General features: G+C 43.4%; 1 protein-coding gene across 3 annotated transcripts in view; it reads left to right on the top strand.

The window, feature by feature from the left end:
• The window catches only part of GALNT2 (polypeptide N-acetylgalactosaminyltransferase 2), a 190213-nt gene that overhangs the window by 84852 nt on the left and 80624 nt on the right, over positions 1-24737 (top strand). For all 3 annotated transcript variants that reach the window (XM_077894546.1, XM_077894547.1, XM_077894548.1), the window contains exon 2: positions 15427-15520. In XM_077894546.1, coding sequence (XP_077750672.1) covers positions 15427-15520 — 94 coding nt within the window. The remainder of the gene's footprint in view (positions 1-15426; positions 15521-24737) is intronic.

Raw genomic sequence — 24737 nt, 5'->3', positions numbered from 1 at the left:
CTTACTCCCTATACTCCTGTGCCTGGGAAGCTCAGAGTTAACATTCAAGTTGACCACAGTATTTTGCTTCCCCATTTCCCCAGTCTCTGTGTCCCATCCCCTCCGTGTTGCTCTTTAAGTCTTTCGTTTTAAGCTTTTGGAAGATGGGGTATAAACCTTTGGTAAGACCCACCAGCAAAATTCCTTAAAAAGGTAAAAATTTCCGGCACTGCCAGTTCATTGGTTTTGCTGGTAAACCTCGGGGTTCTTGTACTGCTGCCCAAGCTTGTGTACACAGGAATGCAAGTGAGTTTGCATGTCCTGCTTGATTTGACTCAGATGAACTTTGCCATTTTTCACGAGCACATGGGCGAGTCAACTTTGTAGTGTGTTTCTTCTGGCACGTGTTACATCTGGTCCACCATGTCCTCGAGGTGTTGGGCGAAGCTTCGGTATCTGAGCTGTATCACAGCTTCTCTGTCTGCTATGTTCGGGTACACTTGCTCAAATACTCTTGGAGGCTAGCATTCTGGATGATGCCACCAAGACTTAGAGAGATGGATAATTTATAAAGTTCTAGGGATGCCTGGCTGGCTCCATTGGTTAAACATCTGCTTCGGCTCAGGTCATGATCCTGGGGTCCTGGGGTGAAGCCCCGCATCGGTCTCCCTGTTCAGCGGGGAGCCTGCTTCTCCCTGTTCCCTCTGCTGCCACTCCCCCTGCGTGTGCACTCTCACGCATGTTCTCTCTCTCAAATAAAATCTTAAAAAAAAAAAAAAAAAAGGTTCTAGAACCTGGATTTGCATCTAGTTCTTTCTTGTTTTAAAGCCAATGGGCACATGAATCTTTGGCTTACAGAGAGTAAATTAGCAGGCAAACAGGCTCTTTGGAATGCAGCATTAAAAAAAAAAAACCACTGTGTCAAAAGAGTGTAAACTTCTCAGACCTAGTATGTACTAGAGGAGAGATACAAGCACCACTTGAAACAAATTCTGTGGAGTTGACTCACCTTGGTGTCCATTTCTGAGTCCCATAGACTCTGTCTGCAGCAGAAAGAAGGCTCATGACTGGTTGTCAGTAACTATGAGGTCTTGGGTAACCCAGGTGATTTTTTGTGCTTAGTTTTCTCTGCTATAAGATAGAGTGCCTCATAACTTAGAAGACTATTGTGTGGGACAAAGGCTCACTTTTTTTGGGAACCTACTGTGTGTCAGAACCTGCTGGCATCATTATCATGATGCATGTTAACTCATTTAATTCTTGCAACATCACCATGGGTGGAAAACACGATTCCTCTTGCTGTGAGCTCCAGAGCAGGAATCTGAATTTGCCTGCAAAGCCCAAGTTCCCTGCAGCAGATCACCTGCTCCCCAACTTTCCCTTTATGATTAAATGAGATAAAGTTTGTGAATAGGAAAAGCAGTCTTTGAAATGAAATATTAATGTAAGATTATAATTTTCTGAAATTGAGTAAGATTAGATAAAGAGGAAGGGTGGGGAGCCCCCAGTTACTGTCTTATAAACTGTGGGCCAGAAACTTAGATGAGCTGGATTTGGTTATTCTAACTATGCAGGTAGGCACTGAGTCATCCAGTCCACCCGAGACCTGCCTGGGTATGATGGATGGATTACAGACCCTGGGCCGGTCAGACCTGGGTGTGACCCTGGATGCGCTGCCTGTTTGTCACATGCCCTCAATTCTCTTTTTGGTGTTCAATTCTCTCGTCTTTGAATGGAGGCATTAATACCGCATCTCCAGAATGCTGTGAGGAATGGCAGAAAGAGCATATATACAGCTACCCCACCACTCCTGGCACCTAGGGACTTCTCTGTAAATGTCTGTTCTGTGGAGGCAGTGCCACTGCCACTGTGACTCCCATTGCCTACATGTTCTACACTAGAGGAACAGGGCCAGTCAAGCTAGAGATGGGTGACCTGGTGGAAGAGAATGGTTTGATTTCTGTGTCTATACTTGCCCGTGAACTCAGTGTTAGTGCCCAGCGTACCCCTTAGTTCAGGTCAGCACCAGCAGTGGCCCTAAGTATCCAAGATCAGTTTGGTCTTTTGTCGACCATTCTGGAAGGAACACTCAATAGAGGAAGAGATGCACACAGAGGAGATGGGCCTCTCCATGGGTCTGGCAGTGCTGAATCCTGTCCAGAACAGCAGGGACCCTTCCAGGGCCTGAGGGAAGAGAAGACCTCCCCGACTTCTAGAATAGTGTCTTGTCCTCACACCTTGAAAGGAGAGGCTAGGCTCATGTCCATTTCCAGAAACAGGTCCTGTGCCACCACAGGTTTCCCTGGCTGCTTTGGGCAGCATCCAGACCTTCTGGCCAGATACAAGCCTTCTGCCACAATGCCTTTAATGATGTGAAATAGTGCATAGGTTTGAAGTTCCAACCTAAACGTGTCTGTGCTTAAATTTATTATTCATGAAGGTAATTTAAAAACATGACAGAAAGTTTAAGAAGTAGAGACAAAACTCATTATTCTTCACTCTAACACACCATTTTTATTTTAGTGCGTTTCATTCCAAGCTAACCCATATGGCTACGTAGTTTTATATAGTTGTTTCATTGTGTACATAAAATTTTGTTTCCTGCTTTTTCATTTAACATATTATAAGCGTTTACATATGGCTGTGTGATCCTTATAATTAGAATTTTTAATGGTGGCATAATATTCTTTTGAGGGGCTATAACATAATTTAACCAACCTCTTTTTGGTACTTTTTTTTCGTAAGAAACAATGCTGCAACATTTGTGCATAAGATTTGTTCCTTATTCTAGGTTAGTTCATTAGGATAGATTCACAGTAATGCAATTTCTCAGCTTAAAGGTTATAGGTGTCTTTCTACTTCTTGATGTGTGGTGCCCAGTTGCTTTCCAGTCAGGCTGGACTAATTTACACTCTTTCCTTTTGCTTTTTTTTTTATTTATTAAAAGAAAAAAAGATTTTATTCATTTATTTGACAGAGAGAGAGCACAAGCTGGGGGAGTGGCAGAGGGAGAAGCAGGGGGCTCCATGTGGGGGCTTGATCCAGGGACCCTGGAATCATGACCTGAGCCCAAAGGCAGCCGTCAACTGACTGAGCCACCCAGGCGCCCCTCCTTTTGCTTTTTCATAAGATAGTGGGACATTTACAACTCATGTTGTAATACCACATACTGTAATAGTCTGGAGAATGTCCCAGCTGTTGGAGGCACAGAATGGACATGTAAGTAAATGTGCCAGGGGTTGAGGGAGCAAACAGCTTGTCCCTGACCAGGGCTGTCCGTCCTGTCCCATGACAGAACACAAGACGGTGGGAGGCTCCTGTGGCAACCAGCACCCTGCAACATGCCAGCAGACTGTACCCAGCTGGGCGGGGCTTTCTGTGTTGTCGAGTGCAGTGTCCTGCTGCATGCCCCTCACACCAGACAAAGGATGCAAACACTCCACTTGGCTTCTGTGATCTGATGTAAATAACCTCCTAAGAGAAGAGCATGGAGCTTTGGGAAAAACACTGTTTGGAAACAGGCCGGAGTGGAATCTGGGCTCAGGCGGTGCTAGGTCACCCACCTTCCCCCATGTTTACCCATTTATAAAGTGGGCTGATGATGTACGACAGTGTTCTGTTTGCACAAATCATTTGTGAAAAAAGAATTTGTAATTCATAAAATGAAAGCCCAGTGAGAAAAACAGATTTAGGACAACCCATTCTAGGGTTTTTCTGTGATGTTCATGTGTTCCCATGGCAGAATGCCTTCCTAGGCATCGACCCCAGATGAAGAGAATGTTAATGAGAATAGATTTTACATTAATAAAGGTCAATGCTGTATAGTTCCCGTTTGCTGTTACTCATTGGTTAGAAACTTCAGAAAACTCCTCCCCACCATCTCACTGAGATGCTCATAGTTTATTTTCCTTCACTGCTCATGACATGCATCTTCCAAGGTGTGGCTCACATGTAGTGTCTCTGGTCCTCTAGCCATGCACACTGATTTTCTAAAAAGACTCGAATTATCATTTATTTTCCAAACACATCCTTCCTCAGCCTTCAGGTTGCACAGCCTTGGTGTTGGCCACAGAGGTGTGCTGGGCTTTGCTGCCTTCCCCTTCTCTCCTAGGGCAGCTTTGGGGGAGCCACCGCCTCTCCCCTCACTTCTCTGCTTCTTTCCTTTTTCTAACATCCGGATCTCTCTGAATTTAATTGGCCCCAAAGAAAAGAGAGTCGAAATCTAGAGAGTCTTCCCTTTGAGGCGTGCGGGTCAGGTACTGTAAGGGGAACCTCGGGTTTGGGGCAGAATGGCTGTATCAGCCTCACCGGACAGTCTGGAGGAGGAAATGAGACAAGACCAGCTGAGGCTTTAATAAGAGATCGTCCCTCCTGGTCAGCTGCACCTGGGCTGTGCTGCCAGGGATTTCTGACTCTAATGACCTGTGATTCCAAAAGGGGGAGGGGGCATAATTCCATGTTTTCCATTTAATTTCTAATCCTGGGTCCCCTTGGAGCCCTTAGCATATCATTCTAGGACTCACTTTCTCCTGCAGATGCTCTTCCAAACAGATCTGTTGTTCCTGGAGGATCATTCCCTTATTATATCTGACTCAAGTGGTTACAGAGCTGAGCAAGGGGAGGACAACCCCCCCCCGCCCCCCCCCCCGCAGCAGGTTGGATTTAATCAGCAAATGGGCAAGTTGGTGGCACCTACTGATGGCAGGGGAGCATTGCAGCACAGGTCTATGAGACCTGATATATCCGTGAGCTGAAGCAAAGTGGGGAAGCAGCTCTACAGGGGTGTTGACACAGAAGTCAGGGTGCTGCCAGACTTGGAGGAATCCTGGTGGCAGTGGGGGGTGGGGGAAGGTGGGACAGCGTGGGTGTGCATGTAGAGAGGCTGGTGAGGGTAGGTTGTGGCTCTTGGTCCTCAAGGCTGAGGAGGGTGCCGCCTGGCTACTCCTCCTGCTGGCTGCTGCACACCGTGCCATGCCCACTGCCTGCCTAACCTTTCTCTTCCCACTTTTATTTCATCTACTGGGAATTATGTTTTTTAAATTTTAATATACAATTGATCTTCGCAAAAGTCATGGGGGAAATAATTTTATTTTTAAGATTTTATTTATTAGAGAGTGAGAACGTATGTACGAGCAGCCAGAGGGGTAGAGAGAGAGAGAGGGAGAGAGAGAGAGAGAACTTCAAGCAGATTCCCTGCCGAGTGCAGACCCCGATGCGGGGCTTGATCCCATGACCCTGAGATCATGACCTCAGCCAAAATCAAGAGTCAGACGCTTAACCAACTGAGTCACCCAGGCAGCCCAGTAATTTTCTAGAATACATTTTTTTGGGGGGGAGGGGTAAAAAAGACATTTTCTTGTCAAGGTTGCTGCTATTCATCATTTCCCTAAAGAGAATCTGCTTCAGCTAATGTTGAAGATTCCAGAACAAGAAGTAGAGTAGCCGTTAAGAAGGGGCTTTGTCCAAGAGCCCCCTCCCCCAAATAGGAGAAGCTGTTTCTCTGTTTATAGGAAGAAAGAGGTAGAATCAGATCAAGTGATAGAAAATGAGACCATAAACAGCTCCTTAAAATAGCAGGTGCTTAGCTGACTTGTGGGCTCTCATTCTGCCATCCTGTGCCTCTGTATTAAAAGGCCTGCTGCTCTTGCCTTCAGGAATGTTTATGATCTGGCCCAAGAGTCGTCTTGCTTCATAAACTCTTATTTAGAAGCAGGAATAAGGAAAAGCTGCATGTTAATAGCCTGCCTTGTGCTCCCTCTGCTCTGGGCTTCCTACTGCTTTGGTCATCTACTGTGAACATGGGAGTTGAGGATGGATTGATTGCTCTTGAAAAGAGAATTGTGGTGTGAAATGGATTACTCCTGGGCTCTGTGTCTCATTGCAAAAATTGGCTTTAAAATCAGCATTTATCAAGAGATTCACACCTTAGCTCCCTGCAGGGAAAGGGAGTGGAATTAAAATTGCTATTAAAAATTGACAGACACCCTAGAAATACAGTTGACAGATGTTGGACCAGGAGTGTTTAATGTAATTATTTTCCCTTTATGTAAATAAGATTTATGCACACATTTAGTTTAAAAAATTTTAAGCTGTTTTTTAGAGTAGTCTTAGATTTGCAGAAAAAAACGAGAACACAAGTACAGAGATTCTCATATACTCCGTACCCAGTTTCCCCTCTTATGACCATCTCAAATTAGGATGGTACGAATGTTATAATTTTTTTTAAGATTTATTTATTTTTTTTTATATTTTATTTATTTATTCATAGAGACACAGCTAGAGAGAGAGAGGCAGAGACACAGGCAGAGGGAGGAGCGGGCTCCATGCAGGGAGTCCGATGTGGGACTCGATCCAGGGTCCCCAGGATCACGCCCTGAGCTGCAGGCGGCGCTAAACCGCTGCGCCACCGGGGCTGCCCGATTTATTTATTTATTTATGATAGACACACTGAGAGAGAGAGAGAGAGAGAGGCAGAGACAGAGGCAGAGGGAGAAGCAGGCTCCATGCCAGGAGCCCGATGCGGGTCTCGATCCCGGGACTCCAGGATCGCGCCCTGGGCCAAAGGCAGGCGCCAAACCGCTGAGCCACCCAGGGATCCCCCCAAATGTTATAATTAAAGAACCAATACTGATACATTTTTATGAGCTGAAGTCCCTACTTTATTCAGATTTCTTGAGTTTTCCCCTAATGTTCTTTTTCTTTTCTATGATCTGTCCAGATCCAACATTACATTAACTTGTCAGATATTTTTGGGCTGCACTGTGACAGTCTTCAGCCTTCCTTATTTTTGATGACCTTGATAGTTTTTAGGCATCCTGGTCAAGCATTTGATAAAAATATATCCCACATTTGGGGTTTATCTAATGTTTTCATCATGGTGAGACTGGAGTTTAGGATTTGGGGAGGGGAGACCACAGAGGTAACATATGTATACATGTTAACAAGTCAGTGAATGAGCTAATGATGGGGGCGGGGAGGGATGTTCAGTAACCCTAGTGTGAGGACAAAGAGAGGAAGACCGGTCCCTCAGATTAGAAGAAGGCAAGTTTGATGTTCTCAGTAATGGGACTTAATGTCTAACGCGTTACAGTCCATTGGAGCCCTGTCACATTTTTATGGGATAGGATAGAGGGGTTTTTAAATTTCTGTGTTGCATATTGGAAACCCAAGGCCCTGAATTGTCCAGGGTGTTAGAGATAGACCAGGATCACCTTGCCATTCCCAAAGCACATCCCAAACCTCTCCTAATTGCATCTTAGGCTCTAGAGTTTCTGGATTTGAACAGGCGGGGGTCACTGATGACATTTCATCTATATGTGGCCACCAGGTTGTGAACAGGAAGATTTTGACCGAATTAAGGTAGTTGACTGGCTGTGCGGGATAATGCACCTGGCCCCCTGCACGTTAGAAAAGTTAAATAACGGAGGATAAAAAGCGGTGTTCTTCTAACTCATGCCTTTAGTACGATTGATCGTTACAGCTCCCAAATAACGAGCAGCCCCATGGTATTTCTCACCAGCCCACGTTTCTCTAAGACTACACTGTAAGATAAACAAAGCAGTGACCTTTATCATAATATATTTTTTTATTTGCGAGCAAGTGATTATGTATGAAGTAGCCTGTGATTTGAATCCACAGTAGAAATTTGCCCCTTCCATTTTAGCAGCATTGAGTTTCATGAACTCAGTTGGAGAAATGAATGCGAACAACTTTAAGTGCATTAGTGAAGCCAGTGGTTCTCAAGCCTGACTGTGCGTTAGAGCTGCCGGGGGAGCTTCTAGAAAACACCCAAGCTGAGACACGGACCAGGCCTTGGGGCAAGGACCTGGCCTTTCTGTCTTGTTTCTTCCCTCACCACTCTACCCTCTACCCAGCTCCTGATTCTTAAACCCTTCCTATGTTAGGATACTTACCTGAATAAAAGTTTTGGAAACTGTTGGGAAGTTGCCGTTGGAAGCTCACCCTGAGCTCTTCCTACTCTTCTAGCTTGTTTGACTCGCTCTCCTAAAGTGATGAAACCTGGCATTAGGGGTTCTCACTGGTACCCACGCACAAAATGCATGTTCAGAAATGGTTGAATAACTGAGCCAGTGTGGTTCTGGTCTCTACAGTATATTATGTCCCCTTTCTATCCTGAGAATCAGGGAGGAGCACACTCTTCCTCTTAAATTACTGCTTTCAGTGGGAACTGTTATTTAGAAGCAGAAATCTTTTTTCCCACCAATTATTTTCATGTCTTATTGCTTTTATTTGAAAAAACATTACTATCTGTGTTGATATACAGTGTCACAGAAACCATCTCTTTTATAAATGCAGAGGTCATTGTTTGCAGGGTACAGGTTTCTGGTCTTAACTGAAATTTGATCATGGTTCAGAGTGACCTGACTCCTAGCCTAGCTAAGGAGGCTTCCCCTGAGTATTCTGATATTCTTTTCTTAGGCTGTTTCCCCAGTGAGTTAAAATTACATTTGCCACTTTATTAATGGGTCATACCTTATTTGGAAACTAAAATTTTGATAGTGATACCTTATATCAGCAGATTTTTTCCATCCTCTCATAAGAAGACCCAGGAATACTCTTTTGCACTGATGTAGTGGGATATCCACCCTGAAGAATTAGAAATAATAAATAGTCCTTCCGTTCCTCTATGGATCACTTTATAGTGAGAATGCTGGAGTATGGGAAGTCTTGGTCTTTAGCAGGAAACTAAGTCTACTCTTTAAAAAATTTGCTTTCAAGTAACTAGTTAGTTTTCAGTATCAGTGGGCTGTGGAAATATAAATGATCATATCTTTTTAACAGGTCTAGCAACCTGGCTTTCTTTTTTACCTCCCAGAACTCAAATGTTGCTGTTAGAGATTGGTTGTGGTAGCGGTGATCACTGAACAGTCATTAAATAACAGTGGAAAGTAGACAGTTGATGAAGAAAAAAATCAAGTAGTCATTCAGATGATATTTTTGGTTACTTAATCGTCTCTGAGCATATGTTCTAGCCGGCTGAAATAATTTAACAGTGACAAAATATATTTCAGTAACGGGAGATTAAAAACAACCTATTTATTTTCCTTTTTCCTTCCACAGTGATATATTTATCTCTGTTAACAAATACAATGTTAGCCACTTAAAATTTATGAAGACAGCCTTTGCTGAGTCTACAATATACCCCAACCTTTATCATCCAGTTTTACGTGTGTAAGCATGTTTGCTTCGGTGGTTCATGATTCAAACGTGTTACCATAAGTGGTGTTAGTCTTTATATTGGACTGTGGACAAGAGAATGTGAGATGAAATGACATTTTTACTGTGCAGACTTGACCCTTTCGTGACTCATCTCTTGGACTCCCATCATCTCATGGCTCCCATGTGTGGATAACTGACTGTCTGGGTCACAGCAGTGTTCTGTCTCCCTTTGGAATATTCTGTCCTCAGCTCTGCCATTCTCCGTCTTAGGCATTGACACACAGAGTGGTTTTAGAGTATGCTCACCAATTTTTTGGCAGTCCTCTTCTCAAAATGTGTGATCTACTTCCCCTCCCCTTGAGTGTGAGCTGGACATAGTGATGTGCTCCCGGTCAACAGAATGTGCTGATGTGACAGGATATGGTTTCTAAGATTAAGTTGTAAAAGGAGCCCTGGTGTCTGCCCCTCTCCCTTTCTCCCCCAACTTTGCTCTCCTCTCTGATCTCTTACTACGGGGAAGGCCAGCTGCTGTGTTGTGAGGGCACACCAGCAGCCTGTGAGTGACCAATCTTGGGAGCAGCCCAGTCGGACCCTGAGATGGTGGCAGCCTGGGCTGACACCTTAACTGCAGCCTCATGAGGGACCATGAGCCACCCGGATTCCTGACTCGCAGAAGCAGAGTGTGAGATAAAAAATGTTTCTTGTTTCAAGCTCCTCAGTTTTGAGGGAACTTGTTTTGCAGTGGTTAATAACATAAGTCACTTAGCCCTTCTGGATCGCTTTCTCATCTGGGACAAGAAACAGGGATGAAATAGGGCCCTGAATAAGCTGATGACAATCTATTCCTATGTAAAAGGCTGCTCTCAAAAACCAGCTGACCCTCTCTGCATCTCTCCTCCAACCCCCCACTGGCCTTTCTGCCTCCACACCTCTTAGCCACTGTCGGCTGTTTCTGGCAAAAGTCAAGTCCACTTGTTACTTACTTCTTCTTATTTTGAAATGGAGGCAAAGCATATTGGGAATATGGGTAATACTCTTTTAATAAGTAAAGCTATATTTACACTAAATTAATTTTCATAACTACTCAATAAACCAACCTACTGGATTTTACTATTTCTGAAAATAATGTCATTTTATTAAAACTCATTGTTCTTTTATCTTCTTGGAAATAGGATGAATTTTGGCTTTTGTACTCTCTAATTACGGTAGATAAATAGATATCACTCAGTCATTTGTTTCCATCTGATTTCACTCCCGGCCTGATTTAATTCCATTTGTGCTTCAGGTAATAGACTGCTTCCGTTGTACACATTTGTAAGAACAATGTGGGCAAAGTGCATATCTCGAGCTTCTAAAGACTCTATGAAAACTCAACCAATTCAAATACGAATAATAACAGCTGTGAGCTCAGGTCAGTTAGTAAGTAGGAGGACAGGAAATTGAGTTTGCATTATCTGACTCAAATGTTTAACAGGGATGAGACCATCTCATGCCGTAGGTGAGGCTCTCCAGGGCTTTCCTGCAGTGTGGTCAAAATGATAAAGTCCAGGGGCGCGGGGAACAGCACACCCCCTGCTCCACGATGGGTGATGGGTGTTGGCAGACCTCTGTTTAAACTTCCCTGACACAATCCAGTGTTGGGCCAGAAGCACTGAGCCCTCCCTGGTCTACATTTGCCAGCAGCATTGGCCCTCAGTGGGTTACTCATTATGCATTTGGTGTCAGCAGCCCTCCTCAGAGGGTGGGAGAGACAATGCAAGGATGGGGCTGCAGCCCAGGAATAAAAGCAGGCTTACCAGATCCTGGGCTTTGAATTCTCTGCAACTTCTGACCCAGCATCAAACCTCATCATGACTCCTCTAATCTCAGCAGTTTATCCTTGTCACTAAAAAGAGGACCTGTCTGTCACCGCATCGTTTTCTCTCAACTGGGAGAAAACAGATCAGTTGGTAGCGCATCCCGGCTGTCAGTGGGTCCTGGGCACCAGAGGCTTCTCCATCTATTTACATTCTGCACGTTTCCCGTTTGAAAGGAGCCTCCACGGGCGTAAATAAGCCTCGTAATGTATGTAGATGTATGGCAGGGGGTTGTTGTAATGAAAAGCTTCCACTGCAAAGTGGGCGAAGCCAGTCAAATCAATCTGAGTAAGTAGTGTGAGAGCTTTTTTCAACTCTGTTTATTATTATGCATCTGACGTGCGACCAGCAGCATACTTGGTGCCACGGGGATACGCCAGAGATGTGACAAAGCCCTTCTGCCCTCAAAGGTATGCCCTGCCCTGAAGTGCTTTCAGATACCAAGCATATGGAAGATAGGTAGAAAGGATAAAAAAGTGCTGGGTGTATCTGGTCCCCAGGAATGCTTGGGCAAGCAGGGACCATGGGACTGGTCCCAGGGCCCTTTCAGCCCAGGGCCCCCCATGGGGAGAGAGAGGCTGGTGACTTCCTCAGACTCCTGTGCTAGAACCCGAGGCTCCAGCTCCCGGGCCGAGACTCTTCCCAACATGCCCCTCAAGTATTGGTATCTCCCACTGGCCCAGGACCCATTCTCACTCAGCTCCTGCCCTCCCAGGGTGCTCTCACATGCTCATCCTGCCTTTCCAGAACTCCAGCCACATGTCTCCCATGTTTGCCAGCCACCTGCTCTCGGTATCTCGCAGTAACCCCAACATTTCCCAAACAGAGCTGTCTTTATTTCCCAGCACCATTCATTACCGCACCCACACAGCGTCGTCGTATTCCTTAGTGGTGAATGCCCCGCCTGTCTGAAATGTCCAGGTTGGAAGCCTCCATCTCTGATCCTTTCCTTTCTTCCTTGCTCCTCTCTTCCAGCCATCACCCCATGGCTGTGCCGACCTCCTCTCTGCATCTCCAAGACCCGGACGTGAGCCAGCTCACCACCATCCCTTGCTGCATTGCCCTCATGGCCCCCTGGCCTCTCCTCTATCCCCTCCCTCTGCTGCCTACACTACAGCCAGAGTGATGTTTCTGGAACACAAGTCTCAAGTCTCCGTATCTTGCCACTTCCACATCTTCTTGTTTCCTGTCTTTCATGGTGTTCTCTCCACCACAACCCTCCTCTCCCTCATGCCCATCATTTCTCCTTGCCAGGTTAATTCTTGACCCCCTCAGATCTCTACTAAGCTGTCAATTCTCATACATAGGCTTCTTGGAGCCTTCCTGGCACTGCTGCCAGTGTGCCCTGCCCCCACAGTCTTCAAGGTGTGCCAGTATTCAGTGGCGCGGTGCCATCATTGTTGGATGCTTGTCTGCACCCCAGTGGACACACTCAGCCGAGGTGAAGCTGCCAGGTCCCCACCATGTCTCTGGGGACTTTCTTCCACCCAGCGAAGGCCACAGGTCAGGGTTTCAGGAAGAGAGTAGAACATGACAGGTGTCTGGAAGGGTGAGCTGTTGACAGGTGGTGGGTCGTTCATGGGCACTGGCTGTCTCAGGCAGCAAATCCAATCAATGATCGTGAACGATCAAGAATTTATGGTGCTCAGACATACTCTGAGATGAATAGTTAATACCTTGTTTTGCTTTACTGTGTCTATCTTGCTGGTAGAAGGGGAAGCTCTCTTATCTAAGGGCAGTGCATAGAATGATGGAGACCGTGGAGTCAATACTAAACCCCCTGGGGTTCGATTGTAGCCTCGTTGTGACCTTTGTGCTACTTTAGCTTTCAGTGCCTCAACTTCCTCATCTGTAAAATGGGGCTAGTTAGAGTACTGTAAGGAAGATCAGTGTGTGCACAGTGTTTAGAGGGGAGCTTGGCATCTCCTGAACGCTCCCTATTAGTAGCTTAGGCAGTTCCTCCTTTTCCTCCTCCTGCTCCTCATTTTCCTCTAGGAGAAGGTAGTTACCATGGTAATTTGCAGTTCTTGACTTGGGAGTCCAGAATAAGAGAGTCCTTCGTGAATGACCTCCTAGAAACGTATCCTTGGATTTTTATGATTTTGTGATAATTGGGCTTTTGTAACTTGGTTTAGCCTGAGTCCTGATTTAGGAAAAGCCACCTTTAAGCTTCTTACTTTTTTCTTTGACCTGTGTGGGCAAATTGCTTAGGCTTGCTGGTCTTCCACGTCCCCATTGTGAAATAGGAATTATAAACTGCCAGGGTGGCTGTTGCAGGGATGGGAGGTATCTGTGTGCAACACGTGGCACATGGTAGGTGTTCATAAACGGCACTTAGCTTTATTTCACCTGCTTGGGACTTTGTCATTCAGCACACTCTCATCTCCCACTTTAGTTTTGTGGTGGGCTTCGTGGACTGGGGTGGGGAGCAGGGTTAAGGAATGTTGCCTGTGGACTACTCAGTCTTGCCTGTGGGAAGAAAGAGGCATTTATTTTCTGAGAAAACATGGACGGTTGGCCTACTTCAGTGTTGATTTTGTCAACAGTACAGCGAATGCCGTGGTTCTTACACATAGAAAGTAAGGCTCCGGCCCCACCAGCAACTTTCACTTTTGATTTTATTCAAGTACAAGGTTAAATGGTTTGATCCGTTAACCAGTATAATGCCTGTGGAGAAAAAAGTTATTAGCCACAAAATGCTACAAGCAAGCTGCAAAATAAAAATTAATAATGCTTAATTAAAAGCCTGCACAGCATGACTCTGGTTACTTTATTACTTACCGAATTAGTATTCACACGTTTCCATATATTGTAAAGGCAGTAGTAGGTTAGTCTCTCCCTCTCATGCTTTTGCCAAACTTGCTGTGAAATCATTGCCAATAGTAAACCGGAAGTTTATTTTTAACCAAATAATCTCAAAAGCCAAATTATAAATACCTTTGGAAATTTTTTTTTTTTTGCAGCAAAAAATACTTGAATGGGGATACAGATGCATTTTAATACATTTGTTAAAATGCAGGATAAAAATCTTCAAAAGTCCCAGGACTTGGGGCGCTTGGAGGACTGAGGCCATTATCACAGCTGGGTGGGACAAAGACCTCCAAGGTGCCAGAGGGTTCCTCACCAGACTACTGTTTCTGCAGTGGGGTCATCCTCCTGGGTGCCTCGACCTGTCATTTCCATGTTGACCCTGCTGGTTTAAACCTAACTGTATCACTGAAGAAGCAGCTGAAGGAAAAGGTGGCCTCAAGAGGGAGGAAGCTTAGGCATGATTGCTCTTTAATTACCATACCGTTTGAGTAAAAATGCAGATTATTGGCAAAGCAAGTCACATTTGGGAAAAATGTATGATTTGGCCCAGCCCCCGAGGGTTGCCCTCCTTGCAGATCTCACTTTACATATGGAAGAGCCAAAATGTCTCCAGTGGACAGCTTTTGCACAGCGCACAGCCCACGCTGGTCTGGAGGAATGCTAGCTGGACAGACCTGCGCGGAACTGGTCGGGTCTCCCTGAGGAAGGGCTTAATGCTGCGTGCGGATCATCCCGGCAGCATCTGCTCAGGAGAATGGCCAGTCGGCAATGCTTGGCTCACACAAGTCTGTGTAGGAAAATGACTAGCCATGGGACATTTCTGATCTGGGTTATATACAGAAGCCTTTCTTATTTGATTCGCAGAAATCAGATTCCAAGTGGTTGAAAAATATATTTAGCTCTGTGGTCATGGAGATGTTTTTTAGTTTGATTTAATGTTGATGGATTAAATTGTTTGTGCAGATGAGCTGAATAAATTCTGCCAGAACTTATATCTTATTCTGGTTTCACATTAAACCCTTAATTTACAGCTCTGTTCCATTGGCAGTGTTATTAGAGTTAGCCCTAGGAAAAGCTTGGCTGGTCCTTCCTCCTCTGTCCACTGTTATTCAGCGGAATTAAATCATTTAGCAACCTCAAGGGAGGGCTCCAAGGGGCCCGGAGGGAGAATGGGGTCCTAGGGTGTCCTTAAACTATCTAAGATGTCTGGAGAGCTACCCTGATTTTAATGGCTTTAATTTAACCCCTACTGAGTTATTTAATCTACTTTCCCCCATCTCCCTTCCCTACCTTCGCGGATCCACAGAGACCTGGGATTTGCCTCGAGTATTTCCTTCCCATAGATACACAATGCAAATATAAAATGAAGAGGGACGTGGAAATCCTTCACTGGAAAAAGTCACTCCCATACTTTTCTCTCCTCAAATCTCCACCCTTTGAGAACTTCTAGGATGCAGTCCTGGAGATGAGAATTCTCTCTCCCTCATCCTTTGCATCCCCGGGGTCCACTGGCATCCTAACACTTACTGTTTATTGAACTGGTGAACGCAGGTGTGCTTGAAAAACTGATCAACTCATTTGGTGTCTTTGTTCCCCGTAGGAGGACTGGAATGAAATTGACCCAATTAAAAAGAAAGACCTTCATCACAGCAACGGGGATGAGAAAGCACAAAGCATGGAGACCCTCCCTCCAGGTACCACAGCAGCCCCTGGGGACCCATCCAGCCTTGGGCTGGTGGCTGGTGGCTAGTGGCTGGGAAGTCCTCTTGCTCAGAAACTGTAGAGCTGAATGTGACCTGTAGAGCCTGTGGAGCCTGCGGGGTAGAACATGGATTTCATAGGGCTGCTGGAGACACCGCTCTATGGCAATGTGTTGTGGTCTTCCTTCAAGCCCATTAGTGGGTGGTGAAATAAGTGTACTAGGAAATGCCCAAAATTTGTTGAAAGAAAAAAAAATAGAATAAAATAGAAAATACAGGATAGTATATCGATTCACAAATTTTTTTAAAAGGCTGTTTTTTAGAGTGATTCTAGGTTCATAGCAAAATTGTGCGTAAAGTACAGAGATTCCTATATACTTCCTGCCCCTACACATGCATACCACCCCCACTGACAACATATCCCACCAGAGTGATACATTGCTACAATCAGGGTACCAACAGGGACACATCACAATCATCCAAAGTCCATTGCTTTTATTAGTCTTCACTCTTGGTGGTTTTAACAAATCTATGGGGACATAAATCCACTGTTACAGTATCCTACGGAATAGTTTCACTGCCCTAAGCATCCTCTGTTTTCCAACTCTTCCGTTCCCCTCTCCTCCCAATCCCTGAAACCACTCATCTTTTTCCTATTAGAATCATACAGTATGTTGCCCTTTCAGGTTAGCTTCTTTCACTTGGTAATGTGTATTGAAGGCTCCTCCATGTCTCTTCATGGCTTAATAGTATATTTGTTCTTATCACTGAATAATATTCTGTTGTCTGAATGGACCACAGCTTATCCATTCACCTACTGCGAGACATTGTGGTTACTTCTCAGCTTTGGTAGTTGTAAATAAAACTGCTATAAACATCTGTGTGCAGGTTTTTTTTGTAGATAATACATTTTCAGTTCATTTGGGTAAATGCCAAGGAATAAGACTGTTGGATCATATAGTAAGAGTATGTGTAGTGTTGGGAGAAGCTACCAAACTCTTCCAAAGTAGTTGTACCATTTTGCATTCCCACTAGCGATGAATGACAGTTCCTGTTTCTCCACGTCCTCAGCAGGCATTTGGTGTTGTCAGTGTTTTCAGTTTGGGCTATTATAATAGGTGGGAAGTGGAAATCTCATTGCTCAAGTTTGCATTTCCCTAATAATGTATAATATTGAGTTTCTTTTGATATGTTTATTTACCCTCTGTTTATCTCCTATGGGGAGGTATCTGTTCAGGTCTTCCACCCATTTTTTTAAGTGGGTTGCTCATTTTCTTACTGAATTTTAAGCATTTTTATAGATTTTGGATAACAGTCCTCCATCAGATATTCATTTGCAGATATTTTCTCTCCATCTTTGTCTTCTCATTTTCTTTCTTTTTTTTTTTTAATTTTTTTTTTTTTATGATAGTCACAGAGAGAGAGAGAGAGAGAGAGGCAGAGACATAGGCAGAGGGAGAAGCAGGCTCCATGCACCAGGAGCCTGATGTGGGATTCCATCCTGGGTCTCCAGGATCACGCCCTGGGCCAAAGGCAGGCGCCAAACCGCTGCGCCACCCAGGGATCCCGTCTTCTCATTTTCTTGACAGTATCTTTCCCAAAACAGAAATTTTAATTTTAATGAAGTTTATCAGTTCTTTCATGGATCTTGGCTTTGATATTATACCTAAAAAGTAATTGCCCTACCCAAGATCACCTAAGTTTTTTTTTCCTATATTACGTTTCAAGTGTCTTATAATTTGCTTTTATATATAGGTTTGTGATCCATTTTGAGTTAATTTTTGCGAAGGGTGTAAGTTCTGTGTCTAGATTGATTGAATGTGGTTTTCCAGTTGTTGCAGCACCATTTGTTGGAAAGACTGTCTTTACCCCATCGTGTTGCTTTTGCACCTTTGTCAAAAATCAGTTGACTGTATTTATGTGGATCCATTTCTGGACTCTATTATGTTCCATTGATCTGTTAGCCTATTCTCTTCCCAATACCACATTATCTTGATTACTTTATAGTAATTCTTGAATTCGGATAATGTTGGTCCTCCAACTTTGTTCTTTCTCTTTAATGTTGTGTTCCTTATTCTGTTTGTTTGTTGCCTTTCATATAAACTTTAGAATCTGTTGATACAAAATAACGTGCTGGGATTTTCATTTGTGTCAAACTTCTAGGTCAAGTTGGTAAGGATGGATGGACATCTTGACGATATTGAGTCTTCCTCTTGTGAACGTGGAATCTCTCTCCTTTTACCTAGTTTTTAAAAAATTTTTATCATAAGTTTTACAATTTGCTCGTATGAATTTTGTGCCTGTTTTGTTAGATTTATATTTGGGGAGGCACTAAAGTATATGGTATTTTGTTTTTAATTTCAAATTCCGCTTGTTCATTATTCATGTATAAGAAAACAATTGACTTTTGTATATTAACCCTGTATCCTACAACCTTGCTGTAATTACTTATTAGTTCTAGGAGTTTTTGATTCTTTCAGATTTTTTACATAGTCATATCAACTGCAAACATCTTCCTTCTTAATCTATATTATATTTTTTTGTTTCCTTATTGCATTAGCTGAGACTTCTAGTATGATGTTGGAAAGTGGTGACATCCTTGCCATATTTCTGATCTAGCAGGAGAGCTTCTAGTGTCTCAGCATTAAGTATAGTTAGCTCTAGGATTTTGCAGATGTTCTTTATCGAGTTGAAGAAGTTTCCCTTCCACTCCAAGTTTGCTGACAATTTTTATCATGAATGAGTTGGATTTTGTCAATTGATTATATTGATTTTCACATGTTGAACTAGCCTTGGATACCTAAGATAAATCCTACTTGGTCATGGTATATAATTCTTTTTATACTTTGTTGTACTTAATTAGCTAATATTTTGATTTTTGCATCTATTTTCATAAGAGATATTGATTTGTTTTCTTGGAATGTCCTCTGGTTTTGTTACTAGGATGATGCTGACTTCATAGAATAAGTTAGAAAGTATTCCTTCAGCTTCTATCTTTTGAAGGAGATTATAGGGAATTAATGTGGTTTGTTCCTTAAATGCTTGGTAGAATTCACTAGTGAACCCATCTGGGCTCAGTGCTTTCTGTTTTGGAAGTGGATTTCCTATATAGATAACATACAGTCAGTTGGGTCTTGTTTCTATCTACTCTGACAATCTCTATCTTTTAATTGGTGTATTGAAACCATTGCCATTTAGAGTGGTTATCAATCTAGTTGTATTAATATTTACCATATTTGCTACTCTTTTCTTCTTGTTCTGTTATTTTTATCTTCCACACTTTTTTCTGCCTTCTTTAGCTTTCATTAAGCATTCTACATGAATCCATTTTTCTCTCCTATTTTTTTTCCTTAGTTTTAGTGGTTGCCTTAGAGTTTGCAATATGTATTTACAACTAATGTAAGTCTAATTTCAAATAGCACTAGCCTGCTTCATACTTAGTGTTTTTTATAACAAAATATTAAGAATTCTTCCCTTCCGTTCCTGTATCATCACTGTTATTATTTCACATGTATGTGTGTATATACATATATATAAGCATATATAATCAAATCCATTGTTGCTATTATTCTTTTGAATAAACGGTTATCTATCAGATAAATTAAGAATAAGAAAACTAAAGTTGTCATTTTACCATCACTTTTTCCTTATCTGATGTTCTTACTTTGATTATGGAGTTCTGAATTTCTGCCCTATATAATTTTCCTTCTGTCTGAAAAGCGTCTTCTAATATTTCTTGCAAGGCAGGTCTACTGGCAACATATTGCTTCGATTTTTGTTGTCTGAGAAAGTCTTTATTTTATTTCTCCTTCACTTTTGAAGATTATTTTCACAGGATAAAGAATTCTAGGTTGGCAATTTTTTTCTTTCAGCACTTTAGATATTTCATTCTACTCTCTTCTTGCTTGCATGGTTTATGAGAAGTTGGATGGAATTCTAATCTTTGTTTCTGTAAAGCTGTCCCCCCCCCCAACTCTTCTTTTAAGATTAAAAAAAAAATCACTAATTTTCTACACTTTGAATGTGCTATGTCTAGGTATAGTTTGTGCTTTTTGTTTGTTTGTTAGTCTTTGTTCTTTATCCTGCTTGGTGCCCTCTAAGCTCCCTGGAGCTGTGTTTTGGTGTCTGACTTTAATTTAAGGAAATGATCAGTCATTATCACTTCAAATACTTCTTTTATTCCTGTCTTTCTTTCTTCTCATTCTGGTATTCCCATTACACATGTTTGTACACTGTTGGTAGTTGCCCAACATTTCTTGGATACTCTGTTCTGATTTCTTTTCAGTTTTTTTTAATGTTTGCTTTTCAATTTGGAAGCTTCTGCTATCTTATTCTCAAGCTCAAAGATTCTTCCATCAGCTTTACTGATGAGTCTATCAGAGCCATTCTTCATTTCTGTGGCAGTGTTTTGATCTCCAATAATTGTTTATGATTTTTTTACAAGAATTTTCTCTCTCTGTTTACAGTATTCATTTGTCCTTCCATGTTGTCTACTTTTTCCATTAGAACTTTTAATATATTAATCATACTTGTTTTAAATTCCTGGTATAATTCTGGCATCCCTACCATATCGGAGTCTGTTTTGACGCTTGCTTTGTTTCTTCAAACTATGTTTTTTTGCTTTTTAGTATGCTTTGTATTTCTTCAGCACTAGATATGATGTGCTGGGTAAAAGGAACTCCAGTAAATAGGCCTTTAGTGACATGATGATAAGGTCTAGAGGGGTAGGGGACACATTCTATAGTCATAGGATAGATCTGCACCCCTGGGCTGTCAACTTCACAAATACTCCTCAGTTTCTCTATCAAATAGGTGGGACAGTGTGGCTAGAGGTGATTTGAAATGAGTATTCTCATTCATTTGGGGAATATAAATAATAGTGAAAGGGAATATAAGGGAAGGGAGAAAAAATGTGTGGGAAATATCAGAAAGGGAGACAGAACGTAAAGACTGCTAACTCTGGGAAACGAACTAGGGGTGGTAGAAGGGGAGGAGGGCGGGGGGTGGGAGTGAATGGGTGACGGGCACTGGGTGTTATTCTGTATGTTAGTAAATTGAACACCAATAAAAAATAAATTAAAAAAAGAAAAAAAAATGAAATGAGTATTCTCCTTTTTCCAGGTTGATTAGGCTCTGATAAACTCCCAATAGGTTAGCTGTGGTAAAACAATTTCTCTTGAGGGCAGGCCTTGTTAAGAACAGAATGCTCTGGCATATTTCAAAATGATTCTTTCTCCTCTCCTGTTCTATGGGAAACATGAAGGGATCTGTCTCCCACTATTCACTATGAGAAACCTAGTTAAGCTCCTGGTGGTAAAACTTACAGAGGTGTGGGGGCCCACCTATGGCTGAGGCCCCTGGAGTTTTTATTTCTCAGCCTTGTCTGTGGTGACCTCCAGCTGTTCATCCACTACAGTTTGGTTTTCATTCCCCAGACAACGTTCCCCTAGAGGTTTCTGCTGTGATTCCCTGTACTCACCTGTTGGTCTCTCCAGTTTTTGGAGTAGCAGCATGTTCTATGATCTCACTTCTCTGAGCAAGCTAAGAAGAGTTGATGTTTTGCCTTGTTCAGTGTTTTGCTTTATTATTAGAATGGAATGATAACTTCCAAGCTCTTTATACACTAGAAACCAGAAGTTAGTCCGTGACATTTTTACTTTGATGATGATGAAGAGTCTGTATATTGATGTTTCTTACTGAGGTTGGATAAGCATCACCCCAGGGAATACAGACCCTCCTTTGTCTACACCCTTCCCATTGTCCCAGTTACACTAGATGTGAAATGTGTGTGTGTGCACGCGCATTAGATATATCTATTAGGGCGGCCCCCTCTCTTCTTTCCCAACTCCTAGATGAGTCAGCAGCGTGAGCCACAGTTCCTTCCTATGTAAAATAGGCATTACCCACGCAGTGGGGAGCATCTGAATGGAATACTTAGCTAATAAGCATTTCTTTATTATAATAATAGGATATGCTTCTACTGTGTGGATTAATGAGAGACTTCCTGTGGGTTGTCTTCTGTTTAAAAAAAAGAGTGTTCTAGTGGATTTTAAGACATATATGGAGAGGGAGGGGGAAGCCATCTTCAGGGCATATACTAGATGTTACTATTAAGAGTCATACTCTAGTTAAAATCCATTCAATGTGATAGTGACCCTGGCTTGGCTTTCATGTTTCTAGCTGTTACACAGTAATTTCCTTCAGAGATAGGAATGTACTGATTTTCCTCTTTTTTTGAGTTACTACTAATAACTTTTGATGAAGGCACTATGTCCTTTTATTTTGCCAGAGGATGTCATCTGTTTTTGTTGTGACCTTTTTTTCTCACTAAATCAGCATACACATGAATTTTCCCTTTAGAAGTTATTTTGCCATGGTTAAGAAACATATTTTCCACAAGAATGATGGGCAGTACCAGAGTTGTGGTCTGTAAGGAACCACTGTTCATAGCACTTTCCACTTTGTAAAGTGGGTTGCTCAGAAGCTCAGTAGCTTCCTGTGTTCTAGGTGTTGGATATCTAGCAGTTGTAGACAGATGGGTGGGAGGAGGCAGCATGAAGCCGAATATAGGAGCCTGGTGTCTTTCAGCATGGCCACGAAACCCACTGACAGATGTAGGAGCCAGATTAGAGATAGCAATGATGCCCCCAGGCAACAGCTCCAACTTTTTTGACCAAACACCCTATTAGCAAAAATATTTTGAGTATAGCTCACTCTCCCTCTGTATATCTTAAAATATTCATAAATTAAACACATAATACCTTACGAATCTATTGATGCATTCTAAGGCATATTTTCAATAGGATATTATAATGGATTAGGAAAAATACTTGAAAATATCTACTGTTTCTTTATCCCTGAAGAGTGTCTCATGTGGCCCCAGTTCGGATATCACTGCTCTTGAGTCAACCATGGCCACAAAAGCCCAGATTATTTTTTTTAACTAGATCTCCTGTCCCAGCCCATTGTACTTTGGGGGAGAATCTGGAATTTCAATAAAGCATGCCAGTGAAGTGGCTGTGGCAGAGGGGAGGCCTGGAGGCTGGAGTCCTGGCCTTCATTTTCTGTTGAAAGCTCAATCATGTACATCCCAGCTGTAGATTCTAGGGGCTTGAGCACAGACCAAGCTGCATGCTACATGCTGAGCCAGGGCACAGCCCCAGTGGGCTTTGTGAGCTCTGGGCAGGGGCAGAACCACAGTGTGTGAACGGCAGCAGCTAAATCCTTAAACAATTGAATCTAGTGTTTGCCTTTTAGAGACCTGTGATTTCCTCAGCAAGCTCTCCAGTCTAAAGCCCATCCAAGAAGGAGGTTGGGGAATTGGGGTGAGAGATCTGGTCAGCATCATCTTTTACTTCTGTTTAGTCGGATCCCACTGTCATCAGGGTGACTGAGTGCGGTTGTGAAGCAGGCTGGCCCTCACCCAGCTCATGCTGGCCAGGGGTTCTCCCTTGGAAGCTCCCTGGGCTCGAGGGTCACTCAGGGAATCCTCCGTTTCCCTTCATAGATCTGCACTTTGTCTGGGTCACAGACAGCTTAGAAGTCAGATAGTTCTCCTCCGGTTGCCTAAGGAAGGAGGGAGTAGTGTGTTTCCTTTGCACCTGGGGTGGGTTTCCTGGTGCCTTGCAGAGGAGGCTGAGGTCATGCTCATGGGGAGAGTCCTGCTAACTGCCCAGCACTCGCAGGGAGTCCACTGGCACCAGAGAGGGTGCACAGTATTCTCAAGTGGACATGTTCTTCTATCACAATTTTTTTAGAGGTTGAGGAGTTGCTGTAAGATTCTTGAACTCCTGAATGCGTTGGATAGCAACACCCCGTGTCCTCTTTCCAGTGTTTTTGCCATTTCTAAATAGCAGCCGCACAGCAACTGGGATGTGAGAGCTGTCCTCGAGAACCACAGGGCTTAAGGACAAGGCCAGCATCCTGAGCCAGGCACCGGCCTCAGGGCCTAGCGCTGCCCCCAGGTATTTGGCCTTAGAAAAATCGTGTCTATTTGCAGTTTCATTTCCCTTCTATGTAAAACAGAGACACTTTCTCACTCTGAGAGCCCTAGATTCTGTTGTTTCACCTCTGTCTTTCTGCTGCCTTCCAGCCTCTCATCCGAGGTTGGGATCACCAACCTCACTGCCTCAGAAATGGAGTGATTCCCTCCTCGCAGAGTTCAGGTCTGGAATGGAAGGAAGGCCTTTGGCCCTGAGATTCCAGGACTGATTCCTTCCATATCAACTACTGAAGTTTCTTTTTTGGTGCTGATTGTCTGTTTTTTTGTTTTCTTAAAATCTATCTGATGGAGATGAATTTTTTTAAAGATTTTATTTATTCATGAGAGACACACAGAGAAAGGCAGAGACACAGGCAGAGGGAGAAGCAGGCCCCCTGTGGGGAGCCCAATCCAGGACTTGATCCCAGGACCCCAAAACCAAGACCTGAGCTAAAGGCAGATGCTCAAGTGCTGAGCCACCCAGGTGCACCCTGATGGAGACAAATTTAATCTTTTTTCCCCCCTGGATACAGAAAAAGTCCTCTGCCTTGAAAAATTAGTCTCTCTTAGTAATTGTGCCTCCTGCATCCTCTCATCCTGCATCCTCGGCATCTGCCACTCTGACTGATGAGGCCAGTGGGGCAGGATGGCCGATGATCCAGGACAGGGAGAAGCAGAGGTTGGCCAGGGGTGGGAAGGCCGAGGCCTGTCTCTGAGGCACGTTCTTCGTAAGCAGCTCTCATCCTTCAGATGCTGACGTCTCCTTTGAGAGATTTTCTTTCTGCCTCTCTGAAACCGTGGTGTCATTCTGGTGTTCGTTACAACCTCGTGGAAGGGGGAGAGACACGGGTAGGGGGAGAGTCCTGATTACATTCTGGCTTGTCTGGGAGGTGGCCCCATCTGTCCCGGGGTCTCCTCCCGCCGCGGCCCTGCCTGCTGCTGCTTCATTACCCGAGACAGTTGATTTCTCCAAACAGAAATGGCTCGCGTTCACACAAAGATGAATGACACGGGAATGGCGAGGTGTGTAATAGAACCCAAATCCCAGTGTGAATTGCCGCTGATGCTAATGGAAACGTTTTAGCTTTTCTACTTCCCACCTGCCGGAAGAGAGATGAGATGAACCACTTGTGTATTTATTCAGCATTGCTGCAGAGTCGGGAGAAATGCTCCCCTGACCTTTCTCCTTCTCAGGGATTTACTGGGTTCCAGCATGGTATGTGTTTTTTA

Source organism: Canis aureus, chromosome 4 (assembly GCF_053574225.1).
Source record: "Canis aureus isolate CA01 chromosome 4, VMU_Caureus_v.1.0, whole genome shotgun sequence".
Lineage (NCBI taxonomy): Eukaryota > Metazoa > Chordata > Mammalia > Carnivora > Canidae > Canis > Canis aureus.
Note: the sequence above shows the minus strand (reverse complement) of the source record. Positions and strands in the feature narration are given on the sequence as shown.